The sequence below is a fragment of the Pseudopodoces humilis genome, chromosome 9, assembly GCF_049639895.1.
Source record: "Pseudopodoces humilis isolate 2021_Gansu_Grassland_sample_001 chromosome 9, ASM4963989v1, whole genome shotgun sequence".
In the NCBI taxonomy this organism is placed as follows: Eukaryota; Metazoa; Chordata; class Aves; order Passeriformes; family Paridae; genus Pseudopodoces; species Pseudopodoces humilis.
The window spans coordinates 13624391-13640408 of record NC_142208.1 but is presented as its reverse complement, the minus strand read 5'-3'; the positions used below and the strand labels follow the sequence as shown (position 1 = coordinate 13640408).

Sequence of the window (16018 nt, the reverse complement as noted above, 5' to 3'; positions counted from 1 at the left end):
ATAATGACTAGACTGAATGCCTACAAGGAACTACACATATCAGCATACCATCTGGGAGACAAGAAATTAAATTTTATTTTCAACTGGTCATTCAGCTGACATAAGATAAGAAACAGTCAAATTTAAAAAAGAAAAAAAAAATCTAATCCCTCATATTAACATTAAGATCTCTCATATTACCATTAAGGAAAGTGTGCAAGTCAGTTGCATGGTATAGATAGCTCAAGAAACTTTGGAAATCATCTGAGCTATGATCATGTGACACTAGAAGAAGCATTTTTAACTGCCTCCTCTCATTCAAGTAAACACAAATGCCAGAAGACAGAATAAGTAATTATGGCTTCACTCAGCAGTTCAAGGGAACGGGTTCTCTCTTTTTACAGTATTATCCCTGCATTCTATTAAAGACAAAAATCAACAGTCTGGGTAGCCTTCATTTAAGCAGAATAACTTAATTACAGAGTCAGAAAGACCACTGAAACCATTAGAGAATCCAAGGGCAGTTGTAAAGTAATTAAACTGAAAATAAAAAGCAGGATAAAAGGAAACTAGTCGGTTTTTTTCACATAACGTCCAGTTATTGAGAATATATTTTAACTAGGCAGAAAAGGATATAGAGAGAATAAAATTATGTAATATATTTTAAAAATGCAAAATGTTTGGCTATTAAAGGAAATTGCAGTGATTTATTTTTCAGCATAAATCCTTTATACTTGCTATTACTGTCCTGTTATTATCCTAGAGGGGAGTATGACTGAATTAAATATGAGCAAAGTTGAAATCAGTTATGATAAACTGCTTAGAATTTAGCAGTCAATCTACATCATACAGTCAATCTACATCAAAATAGCATTCTGTGTTTCTCAATCACTAAGTTTGGCAGACAGACTATGATCTTCATCATCTTATGGACTGATGTCCAGAAAACACATGACCAACCAATGATGACAACAGATAATCTGGCTACATCAGCTAATGTAAAGTCTACCTGCTTCTGTTCCTTTGTATGAAATTTACATAAAACCAGTTTGGCTTACAGCATGCTTGGTACCTGAAAAACATATACTAAAGAACATTAGTATACCTTTAGAAGTTCTAAATATTATAACCCTGAAAGAATACTAAGAGTGTTTCACTGAAGGGAAGGTTGGTTATATGACAAGGAAATCTTAGTAGGAATCCAAATTAAGGTCATTCATATGAAAATACTAAATATGTTTACTGTTCATATAAAAAAAAACCAGTCCAAAATAGTAATATATTTTTTCAGTTTAAAAACAGCAGAATTCAAAAAGAATAAAATGTTTATGAAATATGTTAACCAACCACAGACTTAGTACATTGCAAAGACATTTTAATTGAAGTGTTGACTAGAAACATGGTGGACATTTCAGTAATGATGGAGAAAAAGCAGAAGTTTCCCATATGTATTTTATTCCATAACTTAGAAAAGACAATCATCTAATGATTGCATACTTCCTAATGTGACTAAGGAGAATGCAAATAAACACATCTGTTAAGCCAGACATTTCCAAATCATCATGTCTGGGTAGCTTGCATTCAATAGCTTTTAAAACTCTATGGGCTACTTCGTGCTGGTTTTAGGCAAGTCTGGTACGTATAGTTTATAGAAGTTCCAGAAAAAAAAATCATGTTATTTCCATAATCTTAAAAGAAATAACCATGAGCCATTAATTAATCTTGGACAAAACAAGGAATTCTACTACAAAATAATTAAGTAGTCAAAACAAGTAATTATATTTAAGTATACATTTAGAAAAAGCATCATGTGCCATTTGCTTTTCCATTAAATGAATGTTTGAGTGACAGAGCTATAAATACTGGTGTAATTTACTCAGCATTGCCACAGCACTCATTAAATGGACTAAACCCCAGGGAATCTTAAAATGTATCTCTCAAGTCTTCCCTGGGAGTCCTGTCAGGAATGTGCTCTTGACCTTAAGTTATTTAATATTTCTATTAATATTCTGCCTAATAATGTTAAGCAATTATACCAGAGGACGAAATGCTTGATAATGAAGAGAGTAAGTTAGTGACAAGCAGGGCTTGGAATCCTGTAAAGCAGGAGAGCAACAAACTACATGCATTCATTTATAGGCAACATTTGTTGTATTTAGCTATAAATTCAGGACTGGATTATTTATTTTCTGCCAGTAAAGATACATTCTTGCTCAGTCAGGTTATAGATGAAAGAGGTCAAATTAGTCCATCCAGCCTGGCAATACAAGCAGCTCTAACTCTCAACAGCTTCTCAAAATTCACAAACTAGCACTACTTTTGGGCTAAGCCTGTCACTCATTCACATATGAAAAAACCAAGATACCCCTGTGCCTGTCACCACTACCCATCAGAGCAGAATAGAAATCAGAATGTTTTTAGGGTCATGTTTCTGTGCAATGTTAAGTACCACTCACAGACAGAGACATTCTGCAGTTCATTTAAATGATCCCGTTTGCTTTGAGTTCACAGAGGTAGGGAAGCAAGAACACAGTTTCTATGCATGTCAGAAGACACACACTAATGACATTTGAAACTAGTGCTGTCCCTGTGTTTCTGCTCTGCTCCAGCGTCTTTGGGCTACTTGTTTGACTTCTCAGTGGAGGACAGAGGAGAAGAGTATCATCACAAATGAATGCAACAATATCCATAAAAGTCTGTCATGGATTTTGGCAAATATATATTTATCACAACGTTACCTTCTGGTCTTAATATTGTAGCAACTCAAATGCCTGTTGGGAAGTCAGTATTACTTTAACTGGGGCCCTATCAAAATATACATGCTCTGTGAAACCTGGACTGATTAGGGTGCCTAGAAATAAAGCAAAAATATTGTCTTCACTACAATGCAAGCGTAATACAGTCTATTCAGTGACCGATTACTGACAAATCACCAAGCATATTGAGCATTCAAAACACTTTTCATTAAACTCATTGATACCTGTTTGAAGGCATTTGAAGTGTAGAAAGAAATGTTAACATACATAAAAGCAGTACACATGTACATATACATAAAATTGCTCAAGGAAATTTTGTAGGATTTAGTTTCCATTATATATAAAATAATGCATAGTGGAAGTAAAATGAAAAAAAAATACATCAAAGCTGTATAAAAGATGTTAGTTTTGTAAGAAATATTGTAGAATTTGGATGTGCATTCAAAGATTCCACCAATAGATGGCAGAAATGCACAATGCTTACCAATTGCAGATGACTGCAAATTTAAGGTGCTAAGCAAAGGAGCTTTGCGACCTGTAGATGTAGCAAAATCCAGTAAATGATTGCAAAGCCAAAGTGGCATTCCTACAACCAAGTTATCAGAGAACTTCTTTGTGTCAGTGTAACTAAATTCCATTAAACTATCTAAGTTATTCCAAAAGGAATAAAGTGTTCTACAGATTCAAATATGGTTTCAGGCCGAGCTGCTCTGTAGAGATTATGGCAAAGAAAGTTGACACGGCATTAAAACAGATGTTGTTTTCATGTACAGATTTTTAACTAAAGCTTCATCTTGAAGAACAATTGCTGGATGGGCAGAAGGCTTCACACCATCACCCTAACTATCTTAGTTAGACACACCTGTTTTTTTCCAGAGTCATCTATCTCTCTCCCTTGGTGGGAAACCAGTTTCATTCTGATTCACCAAGAAAGCTGAATTTCCTCCAGAGTTGTTGGAAACACTATTCTCAGACCAGGCACTGATACTGAAACCACAAGTCTCATCCAAAATTAATTGACATGTCTGTAACAGGAGCTGGACAGAATTTGAGCAACCACTGGAAAAAAGGATCCCCTTCCCTAACTGTGTTAATCACCATCTGAAGAGATTTGTTCTCCATGCTTTGCATGTGTCTATATTTGCATTTGTTGTCTGTCTTCTTTCCTCCACTATCTATCTCAAATTATTTTCTTAAAAAAAAGTCAGTGTCAGCAGCAGCCTAGACTAAAAGGGATGTCAGGGAATAAGGATGAAGAAAAAAATCTTCCTGATAACAGAACTTACAAGGAATCACAGAGTTTCTACCACTTGATATTCTGCACAGTAGAACAGATGAAGCATATGGTCAGGAAAAGGAACTGATCGTTTAAAAGATCTTTATCTTTAATTTCTGTGATTCAGTAATGAGATACTATCAAATTAATATATTACATTGCATTAATCTTTGTATTATTATCACAATCTAAGGCTGATTGTTCCTCATTCACGTATTCTTGCAAATGTGGAGCCAAGATCATATTTCTTATATTAAATCCCCCTCTAACAATACAATCCTGTCAAGGCAATTCAGACCAATACAGTCAGCTCATAAAATCAATATTTCCTTTTTCATAAGCATGCAAGGACATGATAAAAGGCATTTCAGTTATTTTAAATGGTTTTGCTATCAAAGAAGATGGAATAACAGTTTTAAGTGGTGTGTAAAGTGTTAAGTCTTCACTAAATACAACTGGAAGATATTCACCTGTTGCAGGACTCTCCAATTTTCAGACTGCAAGCTATCCAGAGGAAAAAAGTTCTAAATCTGAAACTTATGTAGGACACTCAGATTATGATGATTTTGTAGTAAAAAAAAAGAAAAATGTACATTATTTATATGCCATTAATTCTCCCATTGCAAATTCCTTTCTGTTCAACAATCCTTTTAGCCTACCTTCACTTGGACTGTAAACAAAACATACAAACTCAGCAATGCACTGAAATAATTTGGTTGAAATTCACTGTCAAAATCACCTGTAGATCATTCTTCCCTTGGGAAGGTTCTATCCACTCTGTATAATTCTGCACCTGGAGAGCTGTCCTACCATTCTTAGAAGGTTTCTTGTACAGAGCTGTGCAAGCAATACATAGGATTTTATAAAGTAGATGTAGTTTATGAGCGAGTGTCTACACAAATGCTACTGTTTGCAAAACAGTGTTGGAAAAATGTCATGGGGATCTAGATGAAAATGAGCATCCAAAAACACACTGATGTTCATAGTACATCAGTGTATAGTTTCCAAGTCAGAACATAAGAAATTTTTATACAGCATGATAAAGCACTGTATATCACTGAATTATTACAGATTTATTAAAAATTTCTTTCCCATCTGTACTTCCCCCAATCTTTCAATAATATGTAGTTCTTTCCATAGGTCAAATGCATTCTTTTCATGTGCTTCCTTTTCTTACACTGTCTTCTGCAAGCAAAAATGACACCACAGAAACCCTTTCTGAAGGATTTACCAAATCTAAAAATTTGGTATTTTGCAGGTTTTAAGTGCTGTTTTGCCTTCAGCTTTACTTTAAACATGGATCATAATGACATGAAAACCTTTCAAAAAAGCATAACCTGATCTGTCTTTCAACATCAAATGTTGTCTGCAAACTGGAATCTAGGTGGAAGTCTAGATTTGAAACAACATCCTTTATGAATACTGATTGAAAACTTAATTCATATACAGCATTTCAAGATGCAAGAATGTATGTTATGAACAGCTGAATACAAAAGAGTAGCAGGGAAAGGAGAAAGCTTCACATACTAAGAGCTACACAATAGGTGAAAGATGGCATTTCTGAACGAGCATAAGAACAGAAAAAATCTACTGGCTTTCCACTACAGTGAAACATGAACATTCAGAGCACGTGCTCTGCTATGCTTCACATCTTTCTGTAAGCACTTACTGCTCCAAAGGCAAAGTTTATTATTTATTTAGGATAGTCTGGTTTCTTTAAAATACAGCTCAAACTGTGGGTCTGTACTGATACTAGTCAGTCAGCTAATCCAGGACATCTCTTGTAGAACTGGACATTCAGAGAGCCACATGGGGACTTCGATTCTGCCAACTACTTCAATGAACTCATCACAGCTGACTGACATGAATCAACAGTGAAATAAACTGGAAAGACCTTGATGCACAATACATTCCAGATGATGCACTTTATTTTGGCTCCTAAATGATCTTGAAATCTAAAGCGTACAAAAGAAACCTGCTAAATCATTAAGAAATTCTTAAAATTTGCCAATGTTGAATGATTTTCACACTGCCTAACTCTAAGCACTCTCTATTTACTCACCTCACTAAAAGACAAACCTCCCTGCTAATCCTACATACACATGGGAACAACTTGTGCAAAACCCACAACTTACATGTTCTGAATCTCCCTCAGTAGAAGGATATATCCCTCCATTACAATATTCATATTGTATTTATACAATATTTATATAAAAGCAAAAGGCAAAGTGGGCATCTAACCTGAAACTAAATAATATCATCCAAACACCCTACCTTTCCCCCTTCTCACACACTCAGTCCTACCACTGTATCACCTACAAGTATCAGTAAAATATTTGAGCTCTACAGACAGTAAATTTGGCCATCTCTTTCAAAAGTATAAAGGAACACAGTCCCCATTAATACACTTCAATATATTTACTTTAAAAATCTTCCATCACAGCTGCTCAAAATACCTTGCTGGTCTAAATTAAAGCTTTGTTAGGAATCCAAACAATTCACATTTTTGAATTAGTGATTGATTTCATTAAGGATGATTTATCAAAAATAAAAATTCCTCTGGAAGCAGGTTCAAAGCTAAAACATTGTAAATATGTTACTCCTAAGATGACTACATTAAAAAACATGTCCATTTTTTGCCTCAGCAGGTGATAAATGTCTCAGGATGATTCCATGAGGAAACAGGCAAAGTTTGGCTACAAACAAGAAATCAAGATAAAGTGATGTTGGTGTAATTAAGAGATATGTAAATCTTTTCAACCCTATGAGTGCTTAACTCTTCCTGAAAACTGACATAAAACTTCTAAAATCTATGCAGCAGAAACTGCTAAATGTGCAAACGTTCTCATTATCCCTGTCAGTACTGTTAGCTGGATTGCTGTGTCACCATGAGTCAGTCAATTACGCAGTCACTTTCATGAAGGGTATTCATTCCAAGTAATTATCTCTGCCTCATTTCCCAGAGTTTGTGGTCCTGCTACTTTCTCATCTCACATTCCCTTTCAATGGATTCTGTGATTCTATTTATTCTCTCAGCCTTCATCTCCAAGCATTTCAATCTCAAAGTTTTGGGGAAACTCGGATATATCACATACAAGAGTGAAAATGCATCCCTTTAATTCACATAATGCAAGGAATCTGAGATTAAGTTATAGCTAGCGAAATCAGCAATTTTCTTTCAAGGATAAGCATGTTTTTTACTTACATACATTCTTTTTACATTTTATTTCGTATCATAATATGGAACTGTACGACATTTTCCCTTTCAAAAAGCCTTACTTAGTTTTCCATATATGACAGAAGTGATATGTGATAAAGAGAGTAATCATATGAGGATGTGTAGTCATCTTTTCTGGCCATTTTACTGCTTTCATCTCTGGCATGCTAATAGTCATTGATATGGTTATATGGTTTACTGTAGTTATAAGTTTATTGATCTCTTTGCATAAAACAGAAATTCATCAATATTTTTTGTGTATTTGCATTTCTATATTAAGATAAAAATATTGTAAGACTATTAAAGACCCTCTAGTTTATTTTCTTTTCCATATGAAACATTTAAGATAACTATTCTCTTCACTTCTCAGTGACAATGAGTGCCTCTATTTCTGGAGGAATTAATTGCCAAACTGTGAGGTTTCATATGTTGTCTAAAGACACATCATTCACAAAGTATGCCATTTTTAGGAAGTTTTCTCTGAATAAAAAAAATAACAAAATTTGACTTTCATTTTTCCTAATGACAGAGCATGTAACACTTGTACAAAAAGCTCCATTTGACACATTATGGACATTTTTTAATTGCGTGTCCTCTCTATTTCTTTTCATATTCCCTTTTAAATGTGCCATACCTTTCCTAATGCATTCTTAGCAGCCCAACAAAATGTTAAGTGTCTAAATGTATCTCCCAAATCAGTTGCTTCAGTGGATTTAAAGTTTAGCCACACTGGCTCAAAAAATGCAGTGAGAATATATTGATTTCATTGTTGACAATGATTCATGGCAATTCAGTTCAGTGAATGAACAATCTAGATCACCTGTTCAGGCTTCAAGCTGAGACAAATCAAATTCACGGTTTGATAAAGGCAGCCTCATGCTACACAGCACCTCCAAAATGGAGTTCTCCACCACTCAGAGTAGGGGATTATATTAATGAGTTGAAAATAAAACAGATATAGTAAGTGCTTTTTCTGACAAAATGCACCTTTCTGCTTAAAATTCACTTTGTAAACAACTTTGGTAACATTCTTCTATTTACACAATGACACAAGATGAAGAAATTCTCCACCAAAATTGCAACGTTGAAGTACTTTTGTAACAAGCATTTTAAAGGTGAAACTACTGTACTTACCAAGCCAACTTCTGTTTAAATATACTGACACAAATACTGGAGGGACCGTGAAGAAATCTACCACTGAGTTAACTTCTAGCCAAAACCATAGCTTGTCATTGGCTGCTATAAACTGGAAAGAAAAAAAAAAAAAAGAGCAGAAGAGATGAAAGAATCAGATTATTGACATTCTGATTGCAGGTATCTGTTCCAAAATATTAAACTCAAAAGTTAGTGTAGTAACTATGTTTTAGGTCAGTCCAGACAAAACACGTCTCACTAGAAAAAAGTCTGTATTGTGCATTTCTTGATAATCACACTGAGATTAAAATGAAAGGTCTAATTAATGAGATAGATCGTCTGTATGATCAGTGGCAATATCTGTGCTAAAATATTTTTTCCATATTTATTGACAATGTATCAGTAACATTAGGAAAGTGTAGGCAAATATAAGGTATTTCAAAATACATCTCCTTTGCTCTAGCACAGCAAATATGCTGGTAGTAGTCTGATCATGTATCTGATGCCCACAGATTTTGACATACAGAGTGGTTTAGAATGAGTCCCTTTACTATCTGTCCAGAGGAGATCAGCAGGATGACTCCTACAAGGCACAGCTCGGGACTGCAGCAGCACTTCAATCTTTTGAAGTGAACCATGGATGTGGTCATTTCTCTCTCCTGAATACAAAATCAGCCCAGGGAAACTGGCAAGCTGAGGTACCCAGGGCATCTTGCCTATGTGCTTGAATAAGGTCAAACTACTATTCGTATTTGATTAGTAATTAAAAAGTAATGAAAACATTTGCTTTGTATAAACATTAAATATAAATATGAAAATAAAGGGAAAAATCCCCAGTATATCATGAAAATATTTGAGTAGTTTTATCTAAATCTTAAAACTTTGACTTACACATATCAAAACAATGCATTCAAAACAAAACATATTTTTGCATGAAAGAAGATATTAACTGTGTTTGTTTCAAAGAAAATACGAGCTCTGTTTCAATCACCATACACAACAGCTATACTCCCCTCTGCTCCTCGCTACCAAAGACACACTACTTACACGCAAGCCAAAGTAGAGTAGGAAGAACACATTGAAAGCCATGTCGATCTGTAATGTGAAATCTTTGTAGAAATTCTGGCAGGATTCTATTGGGCTATTCGAAAGACAAAGAAATCAGAATAAATTGTCAGTATATGAGTTTCTACTCTGCTGAGAATTGTATGCATCTCATTATAGACCTTGATTCAGAAATCATGTTTCTGTTTTCCAGTTGTTTACAAGATACAAGCAAGCATTTCAAAGGAATTATTTCATTCATTCAGTTAGTCATTCATACAGTGTTTATATTCACCTGTTCAGGTAATATTTGAGAGTTAACATGCAGATACCTTTAGGAGAGGACAAGCAGGAGAATACCTCAGGATTGCTTAACCCCACATTAACCCTTAAAGAACTGACTTCTTTCTAAAGGAGACACACCTATGATACTTTAGGAAGAAACCTAACAAGCACACAGGTACAGTGAAACATTACACGCTTTTAATTCATGATATAATATAAAACCTTTAACAAAAAATAGTTGCTTAGGAATACATTACCCATTAGCAACCTGGAGTATTTAGTCTTGTACAATCCCTTGTTTATAAGAAGTTGATTGGATTTTTTTTTTCTTTTTCTCACTTCTTTTTTGTTGTATGGCTATTTAATGTACTTTATGTACAGTACTATGAACTGAGTAGAAAAGCAGCATAGCCCGCTGGTAAAATTAAATAACAAAATAAATTGAAGAATTTGAAGCAGTACTCTAAGGGTTAATTTCTGCATGCAGGTTAATTAAAATACCCTTGTGTGTATCAGGCAGCCATTGCAAATTTTAGCTTATTATTTTATGCTCTCTTTGACAGTGGGACAGATCCAAAGCTTACTCTATACAAACTGGTACTTTACAAATATATTTTTATCTAAGGAAGGTGGTAACTTCCATAGGTATCATCAGTGATTTATTTGCTAAGTTTCCAACACAGATTGTTGAAGCCACAGTCCAATGTTGTAGTCATAGACCAAAGTGAAAATCATGTCCCAATATATGTTGATGTATATACTATATATACATAATGTCCCACCATATATACATATATATACACACATATATTGCAAATGATCATGTGTTCATCACAACTGTAATAGAGGGAAGCTAGAACATCGATCATTTGATCATTTGGAGCCCTAGAAAACATCCTTTTAGAAAAGCAGAAATTTGTTGGCTTTCTAGATCAAATAAATCACTGAAGGTGAATGTAATACCAGTTAGTATAGCAGTAGTTCTGCAAATATAATGCTAGACTGCTCAACAAGCAAGATTCTACGCGTTATGAATGTCAGTTACCTAACTTAAGGCATAAAGGAAACTACCTGGACTACCAGGTCATTACACATGCAGCCAAATTTTCCATTCCTTGTATACATTTCAGGTCAAACAAGTTAATTACAGCATGCTCTCTCCTGTCTCTAGATGCATGAATGTATACAGCAAGATTCTCCTTGATGTACAATAGCTTTGTATTTTAAGAAGCTTCAGTGCTATAGGAAATTTTATTAAAATTGTTCTTCAAAGGCTATTTGAAAAGACATTGAAGTTATTGGACACTTCTGTTATAGTTCAAATAAAATTGATTTATAAGAGCAGAAGGGAAGAGAAGCCAAATGTTAACATACAGGACAGCAGACAATATCTCTTACTTAACAAATACACTTTTAGCTACAGTAACAGTGGATGTAATCTGAGAACCCAACTGGACCATTTTCTGTACAGCACTAATGAGAAGAAAGGATTTTGTCAAAATAAGGCAGGCCACACACTGAGTCACAATGCACCCTACCAACAGGAAGTACAGAGGAACAGAGTCAACAGCCCTGCACCAACCCTTAATTCCAGGCTAGGTTCCTGCAAAAGCTGGAGAAATTTGTAGAGGCTTATAACCAGGATAGAGAGCGATTTTTAGTTAAGGTCAGCTAAGGCTGCAGCTAACAGCTGTACTTTTGTGTCACTGTCCTTTACAAAAACTTACAAGATCTGACAAATTACCTAATGCATAATACATCTTCATTTTTTTTGCAAAACACATAGCACAATGGATGACAATTCTGATTTGTGACTTTTGTCCACCTAATACCAAAACTGCTGCTTCTGCTAGTCTTATCCTTTAAACTTCCTTCATTTCAGAGATCATCCTCCTCTTCCAATATTTAAGTTATTCATTTCAAAGACACATCCTTTTCTTTTTTACTTCAAATGATGATTTTGACAGAAGGGCATGGCACTGATGAAGTTACTCATTTTTTCACAGATGGATTATAAAAGATTTTAAACATTCTAAAATAAATTTTCAGTATGGATTTTTTATTTTTCTTTTTGTCAGTATCTAACATTTGAGCTGGCAGAAAAATATGGCCACTAATGTTCATCACTGCACAATTCAGCCTGCTGCAGAAAGGGATCCAATTTGAAACTCATCTTTACATCAAGTTTCCCAAAACCAGAAGTGCTATACTTCTTAATAGTGTACTGGGGTCTCCAGAATCAGAAATAATACTAATAAAACTCCCTGGTTTATATTAAAATCATGTGGCATGACCTATGGGATTTCACCCCATTAGGGCAGCAAAGGTTTCCCTTTTGAAGAAGGCAACAGACAATTAAAAACATTTTTATTCCCTTTCCATGTAAACACGGTTTCATACATTTATACCACAAGACAGGAGCAACTATGATAAAATCAATGAAATAGCACACTAAAAATTTACTAAAAAGATTATTAGAAAGATGTACTGGATAAAAATTACAGCAATGATGGAACTCTAAATGCAATGGGTGTCTCCCTCTAAGAAAGGGGCAGGATCAATACTCCAGCAACTGATATGCACGTCTGGTAAATGAGCCAGCTAGGGAGGGCACCCCACCAGAGCTGTGTTTCTGAACAGAGGACTGGTGGGTGATGTGACAAGTGGAGGTTGCCTTGGGCACAGCAATCACAAAATGATAGATTTTGATTCCCAGAGAAATAACAAGGGAGGCTAGCAGAACTGCTATGTTGGACTCCCAGAGGACAGGCTTTGGCCTCTTTATGATGCTGGTTGAAAAGGACTCTTGGGATGCAGTCCTGAAGGGCAAACAAATCCAGGAAGGCTGGACATGCTTCAAGAAGGGAATTTTGAACGCGCTGAAGCAGGCCATCCCCATGTGTCAAAAGACAAGCTGGCAGGGAAGACCAGGAAGGCCTGGCTGAATAGAGAACTTTGGCTGGAATTCAGGAATAAGAGTGTATCATCTTTGGAAGAAGGGCCTCAAGGAGGGCTTCAAGGATGTTGTGAGGTTATGAGGGAAAAAATTAGAAGGGCAGAAGCCCAGCTAGAACAGTCTGGTTACTGGCATAAAAAGATAATAAAAAATGTTCCTAGAAATATATTAGCAACAGAAGGAGAGCTAAGTAGAATCTCCATCTTTTATTGCATTGGGGGAAACATAGTGACAAAGAATGAGAAGTCTGGGGTACTGAATAACTGCTTTACTTTGGTCTGTAACTGAGGTCTTTAACTCAGTCTGTGTACCCAGAGCCCTGAGCTGGAAGACGGGGAACAGAATGGAGCCCCCACAATCCAAGGGAAAATGGTCAGTAAAATACTACACCATTTAGATACAAATCAAGAAGGCTGCATGGAATCCACCCAAACATACTAAGGGAACTGGCAGAAGTGCTCACCAAGCCACTTTCCATCATTTCTCAGCAGACCTGGTTAACTGGAGAAGTAGCACCTCACTGGAAGTTAAGAAACCCATCTACAAGAAGGATCAGCAAGAGGATTTATGCAGCTACAAGCCTGTCAAGCCTGACCTTGGTGCTGGGGAAGGTCATGGGGTAGAACATCTTGAGTGCCAGCACTCCTGAGTGCCAGCATAGAGCACATGCAGGACACCACAGGATCAGGTTCAGCCCATTTGAGTTTATGAAAGGCAGTTCTGCTCAACCAACCTGATCTTCTATGAAAAGGTGATTTTCTTGGTGGATGAGGGAAAGGCTGTGGAGGCTGTCTATCTAGACTTTATTCAAGCTTTTTACACCATTTTCCACACCACTCTGCTGAAGAAACTGGCTTCTCATAGCTTGGACTAGCTGGGTAAAAGACAGGCTGGATGGCTGAGCCCAAGGAGTGTAGTAAAAGGAGTCAAATCCACCTGCTGTCTCATCACTAATGGTGTTCCCCAGGTCTCAGCTTTGGAGCCAGTGCTGTTTAATATCTTGATCTATTATCTGGTCAAGGGAATCGAGTGAGTCCTCAGTAAGCTCACTGCTGACACCGAGCTGAGCAGAAGAGTGGGTCTGCTAGAGGGTAGGAAGGTTCTGCAGAGGGATCTGAACAGGCTAACAGGCTGGATCCATGGGCTGAGGTCAATTGTATGAGGTTCAACAAGGCCAAACGCCTTGTCCTGCACTTGGGTCACAACAACCCCATGCAGTGCTACAGGCCTGGAGAAGAGCAGCTGGAAAGTTGCTCACTGGAAAAGGACCTGAAGCTGCTGATCAGCAGCCAGCTCACTGTGAGCTAGCATGTGCCAAAGTGGCCCAGGAGGCCAATAGCATCCAGGCTTGTAACAGCAACAGTGTGGCCAGCAGGACCAGGGAAGGGAGCATCCCCATGAACTTGGCATTGGTGAGGCCACACCTCGAGTGCTGTGTCCAGCTCTGGGGCTCGCCCTGCAAGGCAGCGAGGGGCTGAGGCAAGCCCAGAGAAGGACAACAGCTGGGAAAGGGTCTGGAGCACAAGGGGGCTGAGGGTGCTGGGGATGTTCAGCCCAGAGGCTCGGGAAGGACCTTATCACTACCTACCACTCCCTAGGGGCAGGTTGTAGCAAGGTCAGGGTTGACCTCTTCTCCCGAATACAAGCAGAACAAAAGGAAATGGCCTCAAGTTGTGCCAATGGAAGATTAGACTGGGCATTAGGAAACAATTTTTCACTGGAGCATTGTCATGGGTTGAAAGAGACTGTCCAGGGAAGTGGTTGAGTCACCATCCCTGAAGGTATTTAAAAGATGTATAGTTGTGGCACTTAGTTTAGTGGGGAACTTAAAGGTCATTTCTAAAACAAATTATTCTATGATTTGCTAATATTTATAAGTACTTTGAAAGAGCATCTTTGATTATCTACACAATTTTTACAAAAAAACTAGTAGTTATAAAGCCCAGTTGTACAGTTATAATAGGCAAAAACTACTTCAATAAGCAAGAGTGACTATAAGAGTGGTAACAAAATAATTCTGTTTAATTTTACATATATGGGGCAAAATTTTGATAAGGTGTTCCCAGCATCCTTAAAGCTTTGTTGCAGTCAACACTGAAGCCAACACTGTGCGCACCACTTTTACCACAGAGTGTACCACTTGCCACTTAAACTCAAAAGAATTTACTGCTGCTTAAAAAACTATTTTTGTCACAAGTTCACGTCATGTATTTATTATTCTTGCTTATTTCTGGTTGACTTAAAATGTTTCTAATGGATTGAAATGTTTCTACTGAAATTATTCCTTGAATAGTCATAAAATGAGTGGGAGAGAGCAAGAAATGCTTTTTAATGTTTTCTGAAATCAATCATTTCTGTGAGTATATTAATATGAAAGTTCCCACAGAAGCCTTCATATATTTCCAGAATTTTTTTAATTGCAACGGAGTTGAAAATAACCTGAGTGGTTATTACTGTATCATTTCACCTCTTGAGAGGAGCTGTAAAGCCCATTGCAAACTTCAGAACTTTAAGAAGCTATAGAAATTTTTAGAAATTCAGAGAATTTTCCTAATTTACAATTTAAATTTTTGCAAATCTGCTTTCTGAATGGTGGAGGAAAAGCCAAATCCATTACAAAAACAAGATTAAAATATATTTTAATTCTTAGTATCAATAAAATAAAATATAAAACTTATTATATCAAAAATTGGGAAGTTTTTATTTCCTGTATTCATGACAGTTTTTAGACTGCACAACAGTACATTATATGAAAAACAGTAAAATATGCACTTTCCATCAGAAGGAAGGTCCATTGATGAGAGTAGATTTTAGAATGAAATTAAAACTATGTACAGAAATACTTGATGCTGCTAAAACATAAATAACACAAATAAATAAGTACTTCAGAGAAACCACTCAATATTTAGAAGTTAATTAGCATTGCAGCATTTTAAGACATTCCACTCACTGCACTTTCAAACTGCATTTCAATACAATTAATGTGTATCAATTTGGGCATGTAAATTTTCTTTGTTCATAAAACTGCTAAAAGTGGTCTTTTTTTTACAAATTATTTTGTTTTACTGGAAGCTTCTCTTTAATATTGAGTTTCCTCAAATTTACTTCTAGAGCAAACTGAATTTTATGAAGTCTAGAATAAAAAAATACATTTGGCACAAATTTGATATAGTAGTGTCTGTTTATACTCCTTTAAAGCATATTTTGAACAGTACAGCAAAAAAGAAATTTAAGTTCAGTATTGTTAGGCTTTTTAACTCTGTTTCGGTGACATAGTACTAAAGTAAAACTATAGAAAAGCCACATGTATCATTTAGTAAAAGCAATTTTCATTCAAAGCAGAAGAGTTTGCTCCTTTATGGTATAGTCAC

At 36.1% G+C, this 16018-nt stretch overlaps 1 protein-coding gene across 23 annotated transcripts in view; it reads right to left on the bottom strand.

Moving 5' to 3' along the window:
* The window catches only part of KCNMA1 (potassium calcium-activated channel subfamily M alpha 1), a 438076-nt gene that overhangs the window by 176247 nt on the left and 245811 nt on the right, over window positions 1-16018 (bottom strand). For all 23 annotated transcript variants that reach the window (XM_088059361.1, XM_088059362.1, XM_088059363.1 and 20 more), the window contains 2 exons: window positions 9410-9503; window positions 8363-8474 (listed from right to left, as the gene is read on the bottom strand). In XM_088059361.1, coding sequence (XP_087915487.1) covers window positions 8363-8474; window positions 9410-9503 — 206 coding nt within the window. The remainder of the gene's footprint in view (window positions 1-8362; window positions 8475-9409; window positions 9504-16018) is intronic.